The sequence below is a fragment of the Gorilla gorilla genome, chromosome 9 (genome assembly GCF_029281585.2).
Source record: "Gorilla gorilla gorilla isolate KB3781 chromosome 9, NHGRI_mGorGor1-v2.1_pri, whole genome shotgun sequence".
NCBI lineage: Eukaryota > Metazoa > Chordata > Mammalia > Primates > Hominidae > Gorilla > Gorilla gorilla.
The window spans coordinates 102,660,960-102,682,453 of NC_073233.2; the positions used below are offsets into that span (position 1 = coordinate 102,660,960).

General features: G+C 42.9%; 1 protein-coding gene across 7 annotated transcripts in view; it reads left to right on the forward strand.

Moving 5' to 3' along the window:
* AMOTL1 (angiomotin like 1) overlaps positions 1-21,494 on the forward strand; it is a 144,749-nt gene that overhangs the window by 16,499 nt on the left and 106,756 nt on the right. Inside the window, exon 1 of one of the 7 annotated variants that reach the window (XM_004051986.4) lies at positions 20,804-21,095. The exons of 5 other annotated variants lie outside the window; for them this stretch is intronic. In XM_004051986.4, the coding sequence (XP_004052034.3) occupies positions 21,047-21,095 (49 nt within the window). In that variant the 5' untranslated portion in view covers positions 20,804-21,046. Of the gene's footprint in view, positions 1-20,803; positions 21,096-21,494 lie in introns of those variants that run through there. One more of the 7 variants, XM_004051985.5, reaches the window with a different exon arrangement.

Here is a 21,494-nt window from a genome sequence, read left to right on the forward strand (position 1 = left end):
ATTAGGACAAATTATGACATTTGTATAACTTCTTTAAAATAATAACTTAAATATTTCCCAGTCTCCTCCTACCCCCTTGTCCTCCAAAAATATGGGATGAGATTGCAGCTCTGGATCACAGTGTTTATGCCTTAGTCAGGATAGGCTAAACCCTAGTGTCAGTGGCTTAACACAAGGAAGACTGTGTTTCTTGCTTGTGCAGTGGTCAAGTGTAGAGTTGTCAGAGGGCTGTGCTTCATGTGTCATTGAGGACCTTGGCTTCTTCCATTTCCTGGCTTTACCATCTTCTAGGGGCTCAGATTCTTTCAGTGATGCTTTGCATCCATTTGTCAAGTAAGTGAATCAGGTGAGCAAGAATGTTCACCCTTGATTGCCTCAGCCTGGAGGCAAAATACTCACTTCCCCTCATTTTCCAAGGGTAAGAACTAGTCTTACAGCCTCACCCAGATGGAATGGGGTGGGGTGGAAAAATGTAGTCTAGTTATATGCCAGGAAAAAGAGGAGAAGACACACATTGGTGATCACTAGCTGACTATACCAGTCATATTTCTGTTATTGCTCAAACCATTATGACTGAGCCTCATTTGGGCCATGTGGGTGCTTGGTCTTGGTATTATTTAGGATATAGGTTGGGCTGCTATAACAAAGGCCAAAATGACAGTTACTTAAACAATATGTAAGTTTATTTCTTTTTCATTTAGAGCATGAACAGTCCAGTGCTGATCTGGTGGCTTTAGGGTGCACTATATCCTCAAAAGTAATTTCCATGCAGTGGTTCAAGGTGACTGTTTCAGCTTCTACTATCACATCCGCATTCTAGTCCATAGACGAGGGAGAAGGAAAGTGGTGGGCACAACCTGAAAGCTGCACACATCTAATGGTGTTCACTTATATTCCATTGGCCTGAACTTTAGTCACGTGGCTACCCGCAGTTCCAGGAAGACTGGGAAAACTGGGTGGGGATAGGATGGAGTCTATTATCAGAGAATAGCTGGGTAGGGTACGGGAGAAAGAGATGCTGGATGACTAGCAATCTTCCTAACAAGTTATAGGAAGCACATCTTAGTGGTTAAGAGCATGGGTATCAAGCCATACTGAGTGATGAATTTTAGCTCCACCTCTTACTTGCTTTATGACCATAGACAAGTTATTTAATCTGCATCTTCTTTTCCTAAGCTTTAAAATCATGTACTATTTTCTCATGCTTTTCCAGACCCATTTACCATCCTTTATCACTCTTCTCTGTGCTCTGAAACACTTACCTTTTGGAATGCATCACCTGGATTCCTGTTGTATTTGACCAATGAGAGGCACTGGCAGGATACAGGAGGGTGGTAAGAAAGAGAACTCAGTGTACCTACTTCCTTCCCATCAAGCTGTGGGATAATATGGCTGTGTGATTCTGCTGAAGGCCACACATAACTATAGAATGGCCTTCTCTTATAGCATCCTGTCTTGCTGGATTCTGATAACTTCCTCTTCCAGCTTATGGGTTGTATTAGGGTTCTGCAGAGAGACAGAACAAATAGGATATATATAGGTATAGTTGGATGAGAGGGAATTTATTAGGGGAATCTGCTCTTGTGATTATGGAGGGTGAGAAGTCCCGTGACAGGCTGTCTGCAAGCTGGGGAACCATGGAAGCCATGGTGAGCCTCAGTCCAAGTCTGAAATCCTCAGAACCATGGAACATGATGATGTAACTCTCAGCCCAAGGCCAAAGGCCTGAGAACCTGGGTAACCACTGGTGCGAGTACTGGAGTTCAAAAGCCAAACAACCTGGAGTTCTGATGTCCAAGGGCAGAAGAAGAGCGTCCCAGCTCTTGAAGAGACAGCAAGGATTTGCCTTTCCTCAGCCCTTTTGGTTCCACCCAGGCCCCCGGCCAATTGGATGGTGCCTATCCACATTGAAGGCAGATCTTCCCCACTCAGTCTACCTACTCAAATGCCAGCCTCTTCTGGAAACACCCTCACAGACACACCCAGAAATAATGCATTGTCATCTCTCTAGGTATCCCTGAATTCAGTCAAGTCAACACCTAAAACTAACCATCACAGGGATGGTAGCAGCTCCTCATAGTGACTAGCCCCAGGGTGCTTCATCATCATTTGCTGTTTTCCTTTAACCCTTTTGTAAATAGTTGCTTCATTAGACTGTCTTCAGTCACTCCTTTTGCACATACCATCTATTTCCTGATAGGACCCTGACTGATACAATGGGGATAATAATAGTACTGACCGCAGCCCATGGTGGTGAGGATTAAATGTATTATATGAGAAATGCCTGATTGTAGTAACCACCATTAAATGTCTTTCTGTCTGATACCTCCAAGTATGGTCAATGCTTTCTGAAAGATTTGGCATATAAGTTAAATAATACTGTCACTTATCTCCTCTTTCCTATCCTGTTTCAGAAGGATGGGTTGAGATTCAAGACTTTTGAACAAATCTGTTCTAAGACAAATGTAAAGTTTCCTCCCTCTCATTTTTATGGGGATGAAAAAGGAGACAGGAACCAGGCTGGATTCACCTACTGTGTCAGGCACTTTGTACTTTATACATATAACCATTGTACCCAGCTTATGGCTTGGGTCATGTTACCCACAGTGGTACCCCCAAATATAACAATTTCCAAGCATTTGCCTGCCCATCTTACTAAGAAATGGAGTCTTTTTAAAGGCCACCCTGCAGTTTTATGGTCCAGGAATCCTTAGGTGGTGCTTATTTGCATGCACAGAGTCAGTTCTGGCTGCTCTAGTGTCTTGTCAGGGGAGCTGGGATTCAGAAACACCGTATTGAGGCCCGTGAACACCATGATAATTGCTCCATGCCCTCTCTTCTCCACTTGACACTGGCTGTTGCTGCTGCTGCCCCTACTCACACCAGAACTTGGAGGCTTGGCCTTTGCTTACTTGAGAGCCTGACTGGTTTCCCAGGGTCCTACGCTCTCCTGGCTGCAGGGATGAGGATGCTACTCTCCTGTGCACTCTCTGAGTGGGCCCAGGTCCTTCTGATTGCGACACAAGCCTACACCTGTCCCAGGTTTTGGGATTGGGTGGGCTACGCGTGCGTAGCCTTGAGCTGGCCTCCAACTGACAGGGGCGTCCCTATCCCCTGCCTTGCTCCCGTGATGTACCCTAGATCTCTCCACCCTTTAGAAGCCTATGTATTCTGCCATCCTCCTCCTCAAGCCCTGAACACAGCTTCTGAGAGCTAACTTTTTCTCAGGATGATTGACAGTGGAAAATTCAATTCCCTTCACAGGAAACCTCACCCTACCACGGGGGTGTGGTTTGGCCTCCTGTTCCAACAAAACAATCACAGAATAGTTCAGCGTTGTTACACTTCCCCAAATCTGAGTAACTCAGTCTTTTCCATGATTAATCTTTTTGGGCACATTAGTTTATTTCATTCTCAGAACAACTTAGTGAAGCAGATGAAATTATTTTCATTTTCTGAAGGAGGAAACAGAGGCTCAGAGAGGTTAAAGGATCTGCCCAGAGTCGTTTGGCTAGAGGCAAAGATTAGATTCAACATATAATCTCTGGCTCCAGAGCCAGTTTCGGTTTTCTAGGAAGGAGAATGTACAAGTTGGTCTCCTCCTAGGGAGACTGTATTGGGAATTGAAAAAATATGTTAAAGTATCCAGCACAGGGACAGGCAGTACAATACGTGGATATTCAGTACGTATTTCTTGAACAAAAAATGACTGGTAGGCACTCAAAACTATATATATATATATTTTTATTTTTTAGACCACCAAATAATGATCAATATTATCTGAATATTGATCTGAAACAACAACCATAAAAACTCCTCTTTGCTTCCTTCATTTATTTCCTGCCCTTTCTGCCCTTTCCATCCATTCATTCCTATGTATTGCAGCAGAGTCCCTGGGACACGAAATCTCCCCTGGTTTCCCATTAGTGCTGATACTATTTCTAAAAGAAATGAAACCTTTGCAGCAGCACAATTTGGGGCGAGGCGGTAGAGGCCTAAGGAGAATACAAAAGCACAATTCAGGGCAGGTGGACTCAAACTTGGATGTAAAATTGATCACCACTCCCCTAATATTGGTTTGCAAAGTGATATTACACATTGCTCAGGAAGTGAGTTTTATTTCAGAGTATTCTAGTTGGGAGAGAGAATGGAGTAGGAAGGGGGAAAATGACAATAAATTCTGAAGATAAATGGTTATCTGCTTTGGCTAAAAAAAAAAAAAGATCAAGGAAAGAGATCTGGAGTAATGGGATAAAACATATATATGCTCAAATGCATTCGCACAGCACACACACACACACACACACACGTGCACACACGCACACACACACATAGGAAAATGGGAAGGGCATTTTCCCTGCCAAAAAGATGTTTCTACTAGAAATAAATGAAAGAGTGGCCATTCATTCCTGAAAATTAAACACAAGCGTGACTCCCCAGAAATGATATTTCATCAGTTGTTAAGCACTAAGGGATTCTAAAGAGTGTATAAATTACTAGTGTGATTTGTTCAAGGATACTAGGATTATGGTTTCTGGGGCACGTTCTTGCTGGATGATCATTGTGGAATTTATCCTGTTTGTTTTTTATTACTCTCACACTCCTCAAATCAGTTTTGCCCAGTGTGGACACATTAAATTAATTTGACATTCATGGTTTGCTCTCTCTCTCCTGCTCACCCCCTCTCCTTTCCAGTTTCTCTCCTTTTCTCACTCTCTTCTTTCCCTCCTCCATTTCTGTCTCTGTTTCCCTAAGTCAGTTGCACCCTCCTCAGCCCCCGCTCACCTCCTCTTGCTCCCTCCTCCTTTTTCCATCTTATATTGGAATATGGACAGAAAAGGCAGTGCTTGCCTTCGTAGGGCTCTCTGCCAGAAAATGGAATAGGTCAGATTATAAAAGGGGATAAAAAAAGAATGTTCCTTGGCAAAATGGGGGAAACATGTTCAGGGATGGTTTGCTGTCTCTTGCTGTCTGCTGCCTGCTGAAATATACTCCTTACAGGACCGCTGCTTATGAACATTTATCCCCATGGCACATATGTGTGGTTATGTTAATGTCAAATATGTATAAACATTTATTTCTGCTTAATTCTCTTCCCCCTGTGACCTTTGTACCCCCAAATCTAGAGTGGACAAGATTACTGATCACCTGATGGTAAGATTTATTAACCTTTTCTCAGGGATTTTTTAAAAGATTACTGGGAAGAGTGGACACTGAGACTGCTTTCAGGTTGCTGTCTAACAGTCAATAGCTTTTGGAAACTTTAGGTTCTTAAGAAAACACAGAAGGGACATGTGGGTACAAAACCTGGTCTGGAATGAATCCTGTGGAAAATACAGGGTTTGGGGCCGGTGGGGTGGGGTACAATAGTCTACTGCTGGGATCTGTAAACCTGCCAGGGCTCCTTTGTCTATCTCCCAAGGGTTTGCTGTTTACTGTCTGTTGACCATGAATAAATGTCCATTATTGTTGCTCTTGTGGTTGCTCAGCCAGAGAGTTAGACTTTAGGCTCCTTTTATAAAAATATTTACCTCTTAGCTCTAAAAGTCATTTTCCCTCAAATTCAAACGGAAACTCCAGACTGAATATTTGCTGTGGACTAAGGAGTGTGGCAGGCAGTTTTATGTCGCTGTCTGGCTGTGGTGGGGGTTAACTTCAGGTGAACACCGGCTACCTCCCCCTCTATTGGTTCCCCTCCCATCTTGTAGGCGGGTGATTAGGATCAAAAGAATTAGCACATTTAAATCATTTAGAATAGTGCCTGAAAATGACTAGCATCTAATAAATATTATTCTCATTCTACTGCTTTCCTGGTTTTTTTTTTTTTTTCCTGTCTTCCCCTCCTTGCCTTGTCACTCTCAAGTATGGCTTCTTACCCTGAAGTCCATTTTGTTTCTACTCTCTTAATTCATTTGCTGACATTGAAAAAAGATAGAAAAAGAAAATAAATTACAAATGGCTTTATTAAATACATTATAATAAAAAGAGCTAATATTTATTGAGTGCTTTTCATGTGTTAGATTATAACATTATGTCAGTCATCTTAAAACAATCCTGTAAGACAGGTACTATTACTTCCTTCATCTTACAGATGGAGAACTGAAGCTAAGACAAGTTAAATAACTTGCCAAATCATACCTGGTAAGTGGTAGGGCCAGGGCTTAAACCCAGCCCTGCTCTTCTCTATTGCTAGGATTCCTAACCATCATCTTCAGTTCCAGAGCAAGTCACTAGAACCCAAACTCCTGATTCTCAATAACAGATTCTTGGCAGAACCCTAATTTGTGACTAGGTATGTTTGACTACAAAACCTTAGCTTGACCCACTCACAATACTGCCTACAACTTGCCACACACTGCAAGCTAGGCTCAGGCATGCGAAGGTGAGTGAGACACAGTCCTTCCCTCAAATAACTGGTAACTTAATTGGGAAGAAAGATCTATTAACAGGAACATTTACAACGTGGAGTTCTAGCTCCTTCAGGCCAGTGGGCACTGATGGGCTGCATGACCTTGGGCAAGTGATCTAACCCCTGTGGACTTCAGTTTCCTCATCTGTGATATGGGAAGGCAAATATCTACTTCATAGGGTTATTGGAAGGAGTTAAGTGAGATAATATATGTAGAGTGCCCAGCACATATTTGGTACTCTATGAGCAATTTCAATTATTGTTGTTATTATATGGTGACTGCAAGGGGGACATGGGACCCCAGAGAAGAGGAACCCGACTCAGTCATGGAGGTCAAGGAGAGGCCAGGCTGGCTTTCCAGATGAGATCCATCCATCACAGTGTGACCCGAACGGCATCATGTATGCCTCAGAACAGCTGGCAGCAGCCATTGTGAGCTCTTCCTCTGGGGTCCCTGTGACCAAATGCTGAATAATAAAGTGCAGAAGAATGAAGCTGAATTTTCTCTCCCATACAAACCCAGACTTAGCATGGGAACGCTCCAAAGTGGGACTGTAACCTTGTTATCTCCTTCCTCAAATGCTGTCCACACCCTCATGCCTCACAGTGTCTGTTTTGCTTACTCTTAAGAGATCCTTAAATTTGGCTCAGTAGTATTCAGCGGGACAAAGCTGTTACACCATGCTCACTTGCATTTCACTCCTTTTTCCATCCTTATCAGTATTGCTTTTTACTACTATCAGCTTCTTATAGCTGACATTCCACACTGTTTACCAATGAGAGACTAAGGGCTCCACTAAAGGAATTTTAGGGATATAACCTAGTGTAGGTAGGTTGGTATTTGCCAGACTTAGGAAATAAAACACAGGAGACCCAGTCAAATTTGAATTTCAGATAAACAGTGAATTTTTTTTTAGTATAAGTATGTCCACTACAATATTTTGGACACATAATACTAAAATATTTTGTTGTTTATCTTCAGTTAAACAGATAATTTGAATTCAGATCCAACTGGTGTTTCATCTGGCAGCCCTAGGTGTAGGAGCAACATCTGGGGATGCTCTGCTCTTTGCATTGGATTTTGGCTTGCTCTTAGTAGGTGTGATAAATGGTGACTCAGTTCCATGTCACCAGGTATTCAGTTGCCACTTGACTCCATTTAGGTGCTTACATCGATGAGACTTGATTGCTGCTATGCATATTATTTTATCACCTCAATTAGAAAATGGATGCTTGAAATTAACCCTTCCTACAGTAGAAATCCTGAACAACTTCAGGGATTTGATGCGTGCTCCACTGTGCTCAATATATAAACACAGAAGACTGCCTACTCCTGGACTGGTTATATGGCTTCTGGGGTCTGAATGTTAAGGTTTTGATTTTCTTCCATTCTTTCTTTTAGCAGAAGCTCATGTCTGATCGACTCCATTTTGGAGAGTCAGAGCATCTTAGTGTCCTCATATGAGGGAATACCCAATGCCGTCCTCCTTAATGCACCATCACTCAGCCTCTGCTAGAACATCTTCTGAGCAGGTGTTGTATGAGTGGAGGAGTAGCTCCTGCTTCCTGAGAAAACCTGGTCTATTGTTACACAGTGATCATTATTATAACGATTTCTTTATAGAGAGCTGAAACCTGACTTACTGTTTCTTACACACAGTTGTCCATGTTTTGCCTTCTAGAGCTTTCCAAAATTTATTTTACTGAAATGGGAGGAGTTCCCGTATCCCCGTCACACGGCCTGCGACAGGGGCGTGGCTCGCTTCTTCAGTGCCTCGCTGCTCAAACTCCTAGAGGCCGCATGCAGACAGGCAGGTTGTGGGGAGCGTTTTTGGGCTCCAACCCCACGGCAGCATCTAGGGTTGACTGTTTACAGCTCCCGAAGCCCCAGTGGGTGTGTGTTACAGTGTGCTCTTTCAGTTTTGCTGTCTGCAGGCCGCTTGTGTTCATCAGCTCAGTTAAACCCTCTGCCTTATCCCAAGGACAGAGGGCTTTCTGTATCCTGAGTTCTTGCCCTAGTGTACCAGAAAAATTGGATCACACGTGGGCTTGGAGGATGGGTGCAAGGTTTTATTGAGTGGTGGAGGTAGCTCTGAATGAGGTGGACGGGAAACCAGAAAGGGGATGGAGTCGGAATGTGGCCTTCCGCTGGAGTCAGGCTGCTCAGCAGCCAGACTCTCCTCTGACTGCCCCCAACCAAATGCCGCTGTCGATGGCCTGCAGTGTTGGATGGTGTCTGGTGGTGTGCTCTTCTGCTCCTCTCAATGTCCAGCCGCTTGTGTCTGTACCCGCTAGGGTCTCGGGTTTTTATGGGCACAGGATGGGGGGCGTGGCAGGCCAAAAGCAGCTTTTTGGGTGCAAAAACAGAAATGCCTGTCCTCATTTAGGTTTGTGGGCACAGGCCCGAGGATGGAGCCCTTGCCAGGGACCCCGCCCTTCTCTACCCAGCACCTCCCTGCCCTCCTCCTGTATCATTATTATGACCCAACATAAGGATATATTTTATGTTTAGACCCACAAACACAAATACAAATATAAATATAATTAAACAGAATTTCATGGAATAGCAATTACTCTTATTCGGCTGCATCTGGTATTTCCTATTATATTCTATTTCATTTATTTAAAATGTGGGTCAGGACCCCGTTAAACTGATTTCATGACCCAAAATTGGGTGACCAACTACTGTTTGAAAAACATTATTGCTATATAGTGTTACAGAGCAAATACAGAATAAGTCTATTCCTCATTTCTTTCTAAAAGATTTTGAAATATTTGAAGGTTGTCATTATTATTATGTCTTAATCTTCTCTTTTCTACACTAGATATGGCCGAGTTTCCCCATCCATTCCCATCCTGCTCAACACCTTCTGAGTGCTTTCTAGCTGAGAAACATTTCACTTAAAATTTGGCACTGAGACATGAGCACATCACCTCACATATAACTTGGCCAATACGTGGCATTGTGGGACCATTAGACCTCTTGATTTCAACTCCCCTGCCTGAGTTTATATCAATCAGTTAATTAATATTCATTTGGGTATAGTTATAATTACTAATTTACCTAAAATACCTAACCTAGCCCTATTTTTTTCTGTTTTGTCTATTTTGGTATCTTGAAATATTTTTCCTATTTGTTGGGGTGGGGGGATGGGGAGCTTAAATCAAGATGACAATTATTCATGTTTCCTGAATCTGCCCAAAACTCAGGAAATATAAACAAAAAGAAACTACGTGTCTAGCACAGTCTAGCACAGCAATAATTAAAACTCCACGAAAATGACCATATTTGGTAAGAAAATGGCTAACAGGTTAATAATAGTTAATATTTCTAGAACACCTGCTGCAAGTTAAGCCCTGGACTAAGAGCTTTACATGTAATTTACTCATGAATTTCTCACAGTCCTGTGAGGTGGATACTATTGTAACCACCGCTTATGAAATGAGGAAAAACGGCTTTACAGAAGTTAAGTCGTTCAGCCAATATCATAGGACTACTAAGTGGCAGAGGAGGGGTGATTCCAGGCCCATCTGGCTGCTAAGTCTGTGTTTTAAAATCTGTAACTGCTTCCTACAGAGAGGAAACCACCTCTGGTGGTTTAAAAAGAGAGAGTGCCTGTAACATGCCTAGAATAATGCTTACATGGAGGCTTAATAAATAGATCTTACTGTCTCCTATAAGAAAAGGGAACAGCTTAGTAGCAAATTCAGGCCACTAAGAGTCCCCAGGAGTCTGTGAAAACTGTCTAGATTCATCACTAACCACAATGGGGCAGGCCTCAGAGTGCTTTCCAGTCGGGAAGTAAGGTCTGGAGTCAAGAAACATCTTTCTTGTACCCATGAGATGGGAGGCAACATAAAATAGTAGTTAAGAGCAAGAGCTGCTCATACCTGTAATCCCAGCACTTTGGTAGGCTGAGGCAGATGGATCACCTGAGGTCAGGAGTTCAAGACCAGCCTGACCAACATGGTGAAACCCCATCTCTACCAAAAATACAAAAATTAGCCGAGCATGGTGGCGCATGCCTGCAATCCCAGCTACTTGGAAGGATAAGACAGGAGAATAACTTGAACCAGGGAGGCAGAAGTTGCAGTGAGCCAAGACTGTGCCATTGCACTCCAGCCTGGGCAATAGAGTGAGACTCCATCTCAAAAAAACAAAAAAGGCAAGAGTTCTGCAAAAACAGACTTGAATCTTGGCTCTGTTAATTTCATTTAATTAATTTCAAATTAATTTCAGGGTTTTTTGAGGCTTTTGACACAGTTATTAGCTAAAAAATCAAATGTTCAAAGATATGGAGCAGTGCCTAATGTCTGGAGAGCAGCACTACCATTTATTCTTTCATTTATAGTTGGGAAAGTTTTTGATGGTACTAACAGAACAAAGTGGTGGCAGGAGGTTTTGGAATGGCTGGTTTAAATGGCTTCAGGAGACTTCAGTTTTTTGTTTAGCTACATGATTGAATGCGTAATAAATGCTTTGTGCTTTTGACTATCAATGCCTAGAGAAAGTGCATCAGTGAAGAGATGCAGGACGTTCAACTGACTGGCAAAAAGCAAGCTTTAGCTTGTCTTAACAGGATGCTTAATTTGCCAGTACACTTCAGACCAATGGGACAGTCATAGATGGTGTGACAGTGTTTAAAGGCAACAAAAGGCTACATCTCCATGTAGCCAGCACTGTCATGAGCCTTACTAAGCTATTTTGAAGATTTTTAAGCAATAATATATTTAAAAAAATTAGACTCCACCTAAAGTAGTACATAAAGTATAGCAGGATTTCTGTATACTCTGCAATCAGTTCTTTGAAAGAAAAGTCAAAAAGTAGAGAATACAAGAAATTTTGGGGATATAATTTGAATGACTGTGAAAACATGACCTTTGATACTGAACTCATTTGCTCACTCCTTAACTTGACAGCAAAGCCCAGTATGTACAACTGTGTTGGCTGTGGGTGGTCTCCAAGGCCACGCTGCTCTCTGAATTGATTTTGAGTTTTGTTTGTAAGATGATCACAGTCATGTTACACTGACCTGAAGGGCATATATATATACATAACACTTAAAACAAAAACACTCTGCCTCATTCTTATTTCAAGATGAATTTCTATACAGATTAGATATGTTTTTTTTCTGAAGATCATATCAATTAGACATTTTGAAAATGACTTAAAATGTTTTCCTTAATGTTCTCAGAAAACAAATTTCTTTTGTAGTTTTAACCAAAAAAGTGCCCTTTTTGTCACTGGATTCACCTAGCATTCATAATTTTTTTTTCATACAATGAATTAAAATTTGCTAAAATCATGGACTGGCTTTCTGGTTGGATTTCAGGTGAGATGTGTTTAAGGCCAGAGCTTTTCTCAATATTTGATTTTTTTCCTCAATATTTGATTTTTAAAAATATACACATAGGTGCTGCATTTATATCTGCTGGTTTAAATTCTGTCATATTTCACTTCTAGACTTTTAGTATGGCAAATCATATTTTACTTTTACTTAAGCATTTGTAGTTTGGAGTATCTGGTACTAGCTAAGAAATAATTCTATAGTTGAGTTTTCTGCTCACCATATATGGATCACTCCTCATCTATAATGTGCCCCAAATGCAGCTTCATTTTCCAGATACCTTGACGCAGAGTAAAGTTTTTCATCTTTTAGGTGCAAAAAAAAAAAAAAAAGGGCAAGAGCTCTGCAAAAACCAGACTTGAATCTTGAATCTTGGCTCTGTCACTTATTAGCCATGTGATCTCAGGTAATTCACAGGACCTCGCCTAGCCTCCGGTCCACATGGGTAACACATGGGTAATAATATCTACCATACTGATGGAATGAGATAATGAATGAAATCATCTGGTTCAGAGGAGACACTCCATATGTGCCAGTTCAACATAGAAAACTGGATTATGATCTTTCTTCTTGTACAATATCATGTGCCTGTTTCCTTATTTAGGTTGAAATTCTGAATGCATAGAAATATAGGCCCTCAAATATCCTAAACCAGTGGTTCTCAAAGTGTGGTCCGTGGACAAGCAGCATCAGCACAATCAGAGAATTTGTTGCCAATGCAAATTCTTGGGCCCCATCCAGGCCTACCAAATCAGAAACTCTGGAGCAGGGCCCTGCAATCTGTGTTTTAGCAAGCCCTTCAGGTGATACTGATACAGCTAAAGTTTAAGAACTACTGCCCTAATGGCACTGAAGATTCTGAGTCTTCTCCTGTTTTCAACAGGACTCAGTTAAAGCTCTAAAGAGGCTGCATCTTTTGGGTAGATATTGTAATCAAATACATAGACTGTGGAGTTTACTTTCAGGTTGTTTCCATTTAATCTTTTTATTGTTGTTTATCCCAAACTGGCCATTTTCTGATTTCTCTTTCTCTCCTCTATTTAATTTGAAACCCCTATTGTATATACCTTCCATCACATAGGTTGAATAGAAAGGGGCCATTCCCAGACACCCAGGTAAAGGAGACAAGTAACATTCCTAAAGAGCTTTCCTGGGCCATCCCTGCATCCTCAGCACAGGGTACCTGCAGGGACTATAATTCCTTTGCCTCCTTTAAGTTCCTGGAACTTTCTGAGAATTTTTCTGCCACAAGATCTTTGCACATGATATTTGCTTGGCCTGGAATGCTCTTCCTGCCTCCTTTATGTGGCCAAACCTTCCTGTCTTTTAGGTCTTTACTTACATATCTCCTTGGAGAAGGCTTCCCCTTTCATCCTCTCTAAATGGCCACTTTCTCCCTAATTGTTAACCCCTCTGTTATTGCAGTCCTAGTCTGCTCCTTTTTTTCATTGCACATAGGCTAGTTTGTAGACTTCTTTATATGTTTTAGTAAGACAAAGCCCATACCAGGGTATTTGAGCATCTAGCAGAGTATGTGGATTATCAATGTAATCAATAATTTGTTTTGATGGTTTTGGGGGAACAGGGTGTCATTCTGTCATCCAGGCTGGAGTGCAATGGTGCCATCCTAGCTCACTGTAACCTCAAACTCCACCACACCTGGTCAATTTTTTATTTTTATTTTAATTTTTTGTAGGGACAGGGTCTGACTATGTTGCTCAGGCTGGTCTTGAACTCCTGGTGTCAAGCAATCTTCCCGCCTTGGCCTCCCAAAGTGCTGGGATTACAGAAATAGGTCAATGTGCTCGGCCAATATTTCTGAATGAATGAATGAACCATTATAGTTCTCACATACTTTGCCTTCTTTCAAACTTTATTGTGCTTTCAGTTAATCCTCCGTTTAGGACTTAATTTTTTTCTTTTTTCTTTTCTTTTTTTTTTTTTTTTTTTTAAGACAGTCTTGCTCTGTCACCCAGGCTGGAGTGCAGTGGCATGATCTCGGCTCACTGCAACCTCCGCCTCCCAGGTTTAAGTGATTTTCCTGCCTCCGTCTCCTGAGTAGCTTGGATTACAGGCACCTGCCACCATGCCTGGCTAATTTTTGTATTTTTAGTAGAGACAGGGTTTCACCATGTTGGCCAGGCTGGTCTCTAACTCATGACCTCAAGTGATCCGCCCGCCCTGGCCTCCCAAAGTGCCGGGATTACAGGCATGAGCCACTGCGCCTGGCCAGGACTTTATTTTTTCTAGTTATTTCTAATTTTTTCTAGTTATTTTTAATTATTCCTCTGTCTCTCCCAATCCATACTTTGGACTTTTCTGAAGACTTGTACCTAGCATGATACTGGCTCTATGGCTGAGATGCAATAAATGCTTTCTGATTTCTTGATCAATAACTTATAGAACATTTGAGACATGAATTTTAACTTCTTCCCTCACTTTGAGTTTATGCTGTAAAACAAATTTTTCTCCTGAATGGAACCATCTAGAGTGTCTGGAGCCATTAGGAATGGTGAGAATTTCCCCACTTCTCTGTCTTTCCTTGGCTTTTAAAAAGGTGTAAGACCTGTTGGTCTGTAGTGCATATTCTGGAGAGAGAAGAACTAAAATTGCTGTACAGGTTGTGGAGGGGTCATTTCTCTCACTGTTCTTTCTATGAACTGAAAATATATGTTTTCAGTATAAACATCCAATAATTACTTTCAAAATGGGGATTACAAGGGTTCTTTAGGGTGAACATTCTGAACTTCAGCTATTGTGAAACTCCTTATTTTTAATAGTGGCTTTATGTTGTTTTAGAAACTCAGTATGATTCCAGTTTTAGAAACAAAAATGTGTCTATATCATCACTGGAAATCAGAGAGGAAAACATGATTAGTTTTTTTGCTCATGAAAAGAGGAAAGGGAAGCAATCATAATAGAATGATATATTATAGGGTGGATGTAACTGAAGCTGCTATTAGTATGCAATTAGATTCACCCAGTAACTCAATGGAATGATCAATATGATTAGAAGCTTGGGAGCTTCTTTTAAAGTGGGCAACATCAATTAATCAACTAACTCAGTGGTTCTCAATCAGAGGCAATTTTGCCCCCTAGGGGACATTTGGCAATGTCTGGAGACAGTTTTTGTTTTCATAAATGAAGGTAGAGGGGGTGGTTGCCACTGGCATCTAGTGGGTAGAGGCCATCCCTACAATGCACTGGGCAGTCTCTCACAACAAAGAATCATCAGCCCCAAATGTCAGAGGGCTGGGGTTGAGAAACCCTGCAATAACATCAGCCAAAAAAGTATTATGAGTTTTCAGTACTCCCAAGGTTTCCGTAGTAGTAGTAGCAAATAATGTTTAGAATAACTGTCATGTATTGAATATCTACTCCATGCCGGGATCTTTATATTTACAGCTGGTCTGTCTCAGTCCGGGTCTGACACCAGTTTGTTTGGGGCCAACGTCTCTACTCTTCTTCCTTACCCCATTTGGTACAGGTGCATTTTCTCTGGACATCAGCATATCTATCCTCAGTTTCTTGTGTTTATATAGATAAAATTATGTGTTTAGTGCATATTAGGTAATATGCTTACAGGAGAAAGCAGTCAAGCAAGAAGAGACTGGTGTGTCACTATGGGTGTGAAACTAAAAACATCCCGACAAACAGGCCTCAGATCTATAACTTAACGATCCAGCCAAACTACCTATGTAGCATGGTAGCACAAAGCCTGGTCCTCAGTAGGTACTTAATAAATATTTGTTGGGAAACTTTTTTCATAATCCACACAGAGTCCTTGATAAGCTTCAAATGGAGCAGGGTGTTCAAATGATCTCTTCTGTTGCATAACATTTTATTTGTTCCAGGAGCAGTTTCTTCATCCACAGGCACCTGATATTTCCAGAACTACACAAGTGTCGTACCTTGTGTATCTTCCTGCTTGCCCTCCACATTGTCCTCCTTTTTGTTTTTCATTCTTTCACTCTGAGACCATCTGGTACTGACAAAGGCTCATCCCCTTGCCCTTTCCTCTCCTTACGACAATGTACACTCAGTACTCTCTGCTTTAGACACTGCCAGTATTCCCTGAATTATGCTCCTGCCAACAGTTTGCAGGGCAGGGCATGTGTCAGAATCTTCAGAGGAGACATGTGCTGTGTGAAAAAGCTTATTTGAGAATATGATTTTATATTTAGAAAAAGGCAGGAAAAAACACACTAGAGTTGACCCTTGAACAATGCAGGAGTCACGGGCGCTGACCCCCTCACACAGTTGAAAATCCAAATATAACTTCTGACTCCCCAAAAACTTAACTGCTAATAGCCTACTGTTGACTGGAAGCCTTGCCGGTAATATAAACAGTTGATTAACACATATTTCATATGTTATATGTATTAATACTGTATTCTTACAATAAAGAAGCTATAGAAAAGAAAATGTTATTAAGAAAATCACAAGGCAGAGATGATCATCATAAAAGTCTTCATCCTTGTCATCTTCACATTGAGTAGGCTGAGGAGGAGGAAGAAGGGGGTGGGTTGGGCTTGCTGGTTCAGGGTGGCAGAGGTAGAGGAAGATCTGTGTGTAAGTTGACCTGCACTGTTCAAACCTGTGTTGTGCAAGGGTCTGCTGTATTGCCATTGTAAAACAGAGAACTGAAAGAAAAGCTTGGAAAAAAACTTCTCACCTGGTGATCATATAGGGGTTTATTAACTCTGGGGTTCATGTGACCATTTGATGTTTATAAAAAGAAGAAATTAAAAGAAAAGGTGTTTAGAAGCATGGCAGCATATGCTTTGCTTCCTTGTGTCCATGCCTTTGCTCGAAATATCCTCCTCTCAGCACCTGGATTTCTTGGAACCTGCCCTTTTTTTTCCTGTGCATCATTCCTCTATGCTCCCATAATGCTTTGTGTCTAATCTCTAGTGTGTTCACCATTATTTTTTATCTTTCGCATACTACACTCTGATGTAGTAAATACTTCTGAAAGTGAATTGCAGGAGCACTGACTAACCCCAGTGAGCCAGCTGGAAACCTCAATGTGCTAGGAGTCATTTCGAGTGGATTCTAGGACTGCACCTTTAAAGATTCAGAAATTTGGAGGTGGAACATGAGGAGTTTAAATTTTTACATGCTTTGGTTTCATAAGTTACACTTCAGAAAGTGCTTGAAATTGAACTTAAAAAATATCTTTACTTGTTCTAGGAGCAAAACAAGCATTTTGATCAAAGCAGCCTGGGTGCATCAAATCATTGGTTTGTTCATTCAACAGTCATTAATGGAGAACTACCAGTTGTAGTGATGGTCCCAGGTGAGGCTGTGTGTAGTAGCTGTTCCTTACATAGTCATGTTCATCCACTCTTCTTTTGCTGTTTGGCTTCTCTGTCTTTGCAAGCCCAAGCCCATTCTTAGGGCCCATTCAGTGAAAGTATTAGCTGGTAAAGACTAAATGTTTGTCAAGAAGGGGTGCTGAGAAAAGTGAGAGGGGAAAGAGATTTGCATTTTAATAGAGTATTTAAATTCCTTGGTATTTCAAATTACTGGAGAAGAGGAGGGTTTCTAACTTTTACTGAATTCCTAGATGTGCCCAGCACTTGACCTGTATTATCTCATTTAACCCTTGCAATAAGTTTATGAGGCAAATGTTATTATTTTATAGAGGAGGAAGCTGAGGCTCTCCATGTCTAGAAATAGATAGAACACGGACTAGAAGCAGGTCTTATTGTAAGGGCCCTGCTCATTCTCCTCTATCCAGATGCCTCTGTTACTTCAACATTCTTCCCACCTCTATGCTTGTTGGGAACAGCTTGGTATCACTGGAACATCCTGGTACTCGTCCTGTTTTGAGTGAAAGACTGCTCTCTGGGCTGCCCCCAAAGAGCACTAAAATTGGCCCATCATCTTCTTAACTTTCTTAGGAATGAGTAAATGACAACTTGGGTCACTTTAGAAAGGATGCTGACCTTTAGGATGAGTGCATAGATCTAAAGAAGGCACAGATGTGGACTGGTTCACTACCTTGCTGTTAGTGAAGGTGTGTTCAATTTTTATTGTAAACATACTTTGTTTCCATTAGACACAAACCAGACATCAGAATCTCCAGCCAAGTGTGCTTACTGAAAGATGTTATTGATAACTTCTTGCTAGTGAAATTCAAAGTCTTTTTTTGCAGGCCTTAGTTCCTGAACAATAGATTCAGGAACTAAGTTAAGGCCTGAAAAGATTGTTTTCTGCATTTGATGTAGAGCTTATTCACAGATAAGGAAATTAAGGCACAGGAGGGAAACATTGGTCTCCAGCAGTGTTTTCTGCCTGTGCTTCCATGTATCTGATTACTGGGTATTAATTTGAGGAGTCTAGGCTAGGTCCACCTGATTGAATCAGAAGATCCTTGAACCCACAAGCTGTGCCTAGCACTTCATTGCAGGTCTAAGAATCTGTAACATTTGATAGAAGGACCCACTTCTTAAAACTTCTCTGGCTTCCATGCCTTTACCTTTTCCCAGCTCTTCTACTTCTCCAGATTCTTCCTCTTCTACCTCCTTCTTTCCCTATTTTCCAGTTGTGGACATTCTCCTAATGAACTGATCTTCAAAGCTTCATCTCTCCTTTTCTCTACACCTCTGTCCTCCACTTCTCACCCAGTCCCTTGTTCCTTGTTTCCTCTTGCCCAGAGGATAGTAAGTCACTCAGCATCTTTCTCAAACCGTTTCCTCTTCTCAACTGTGCTTCATCTGTCATTGGTCTAATGATCCATTCTTCTAAGACTGCAAGATCTATTCTTCCTGTGGCTGGGCTCAAAGCCTAGGTTAACTTGATTACTTTGTCCTTTTCCCCAGGATAAACAACGAGTCAATGAGAAGAATAAAATCTTGCTTCAAAGATTTGATACCTTTCTTTATGACATCTGGTATCTCCAAAGATATGGTATCTCTCATTTCCTTTTTATCACCTCTGTCAACCTCACCTATCATTGCTTCCTGCGACTATCCTAGATAGTCTCTTGAAATAATAATAGCAAATGTATATTGAATACTACATGCATTGTGCTGAGTATTTTACATTTGTTATTTTATTCAGTCTTCACAACCACTCTGTGAGATGCTATTTTCTTCATCCTGCCAAAAAGGATACTGAGGTTTAGAGAAGTTAGGCAACTTGCTCAGCGTCACGCAGATACTGAATGGTGGAGCTGCAACTCAGCTCATGCCTGTTTTGTTCTAAACTTGATGGTTGTAACTTGGAAATTTTGCTGCTTCCTAGACTATAGGATGGTATCTAGGAGTGGGCAATTAGTAAAGATTGGTTTCCTTTCTTCTTTTTCTATCCATCACTTCTTCCCCAATTTGTATTAAATTCGCGCAAATGTTAGGTGAATCAGTGGTCCCTTCACTGTCCATAAGATAACCACTTCAGCTCCTAATTTGCGATTCAGGGTTCACAATGTGTAATACAAGGCACATTGAGGCAGAGGTTGTTTCTATACCTGGCTTTGCTACTAAACTTGTTCTGTAACATTGGACAAGTCATTCAGTAGCTATGCCTGAGCTTCTTCATCCGGCAAGTGAAAGGTTTAGTTGACACTTTCTTCGATTCTTTCCAGGCCTACATTTTTGTGACGTTGTTATTCTGCCTTCCCTTGTTTTCTCCTCATTTCTGGTAAAAACGCTTTCCTCTATGCCTTCTTCCCAAGCACCCAGACCTTGTCATCTCCCTCTTGGCTGTTGCCTCTGCTTGTCCAGTGCTGCCTTTTCCTCTTTCTGCTGTGTCTGAACTCCACCACCCTCCCAGGCTTTTCCTTCTTTGTAGTCAGTGCCTCTCTCCGCCCTTCCCAGGCATCTGCAGTACTTGGATCTCCTGCTTTGTTGCTTGCCTGTTTTCTGTTCACACATCTTGTCTTCTTAGACAGATAACAGATTCTTGAAGGGCTGGTCAGCTGCTCTAAGTTTCTTTTGTGTGCTAAGTTTCTTTTGTGTGCTAAGTTTCTTTTGTGTGTACCAGGGTAGATGACTTTAAATGGAGCAGGTATTTCATAAATAATTGTTAAATGATTACATTTGGGCTTTATCTTGAGAGCAGAGTTTACTCAGTAGGAGGGCCCATCAGGGGAATCAGAATCAGGACATGCAACCCACCAGAACTGATGAGAGGTAAAACTGCTGGCAGTCTAGTTAGGGAACTGCCACAATCCAGGGAGGAGTCCCTGAAGGCCGGACCTAGATAGCAGGTAAACAGAGGCAGGGAGCACCAGATAAGAGAGGCTTGGTGTGCGCTAACTCTCCCACTAACATCCTGGGCAGCAACTGCACAGTTACCTAGCCTTCTCTTCTCCAAGCAGTAGAGCTGCCCGGAAAAAGCCAGGCAGAAGTGCTATGGGGCAGGCTCGGGCACCCCAGATTAGGGCTCCAGAGAGCCGCCAGTATAAACCAATATAATGAGGTGGATGAGTAGTTCTCAGCACAGCCTGATTTTAAGAGGTGGGGCAACATTTTCCCAGAGTCGCTTACTTTCTTTACCTCTACTCAGGCAGATAACAGCCTGGGGATTTATGCCCAGAGGATGTACGGTTCTGCGAACACATTTAATATCCGAGGCTGTCAGGTCTGTTTTGGCCCTTCTGTTTGTCAACGGAGCACATAGTAGCAGCTTATCGCCCAATCTCAAGTGCGTGATGGAAGCACTGGGGCCTGGGGAATGCTGAGAAAAGTGTGGCCACTTTCCACCTGGAAATTCCACTTAAGAAGAAAAAAAACCAACCTAAGCAGATCTAGACTTTTGGGCAGATCCGGAAACAGAATTTTGGCCGGCATTGGGCTGGTGGGGAAGGAAGACAAAGTGGAGGGAGAACTGGTGAGTCTGAAATTAATCAAAACCCGGCAGCGGACAAAGCAAGGGAGGCTGTCGCCCTCCTAAGTCTCAGGGAGACACGTCAGCTTGAGCTCTGGGCAATTTCAGCCTAGCAGTCTCGCGGCCCGGGGAGGGGCGGCGGGTGTCTGCAGACGGGCTCTAGGGCCCAGCGGCCGGGCGCCACGGCGGGGGTGGAGTGTAGGGTTATAGTGACGAGCCCGGGCGACCCTCCCCGGCCCGCGCGCGGGGAGCGGGGAGCGCGGACGGCGGCGGGAGCGCGCGAGAAGCTCTAGGACCCAGCAGCGGTTGTCGGGTTTGGGGCTGGAGGTGAAGCCCTGTGTGAATGGGGTTGATTGTCCGGCGCCACTTCCCCGCGCTGCCCCAGGCCATGTCCTGCGCGCTGCCCGGCGGCCCCCTTCCCCAGCCGAGGGACTGAACTAGCCATGATCACCTCATGTGGAGGGCAAAGTTGCGCCGAGGAACTTGTGAGCCTGCGGTGAAAGGTAACCAGCCCCCACCCGAGGTGCCGGGAGGGCGTCTCCGAGTCTCCCACGCGAAGAACCCAGTCGCCCCGGGCTCCCCGGGCCCCTGCTGCTCACGGAAGGGGGCAGCTTCTGGGGGCCCGGGGCTGAGATCCCAGATTGTTGTTTTTAAGCGGGTTCCCTTGCCCCGCTCCAGGTCCAGTTGCCTGCGGGCCGGGCCTCAGCGCCTTGCCGCCCCGCGACCCACGTTGACTGAAGTTGTGGCCCCGGGGTTTGGGCCCCGGGGTGCTGCGCATCCGACGCGGGGCTGGCCTTTCCTAAGGGGCGCAGCCATATGGCCAGACACTCCGAGGCGCGCCCGCGCGCGGGTCTCGCGGCGAGGGAGGGGACGGAAGGGGGTGTCCGGTGCCGCTTTCCCCG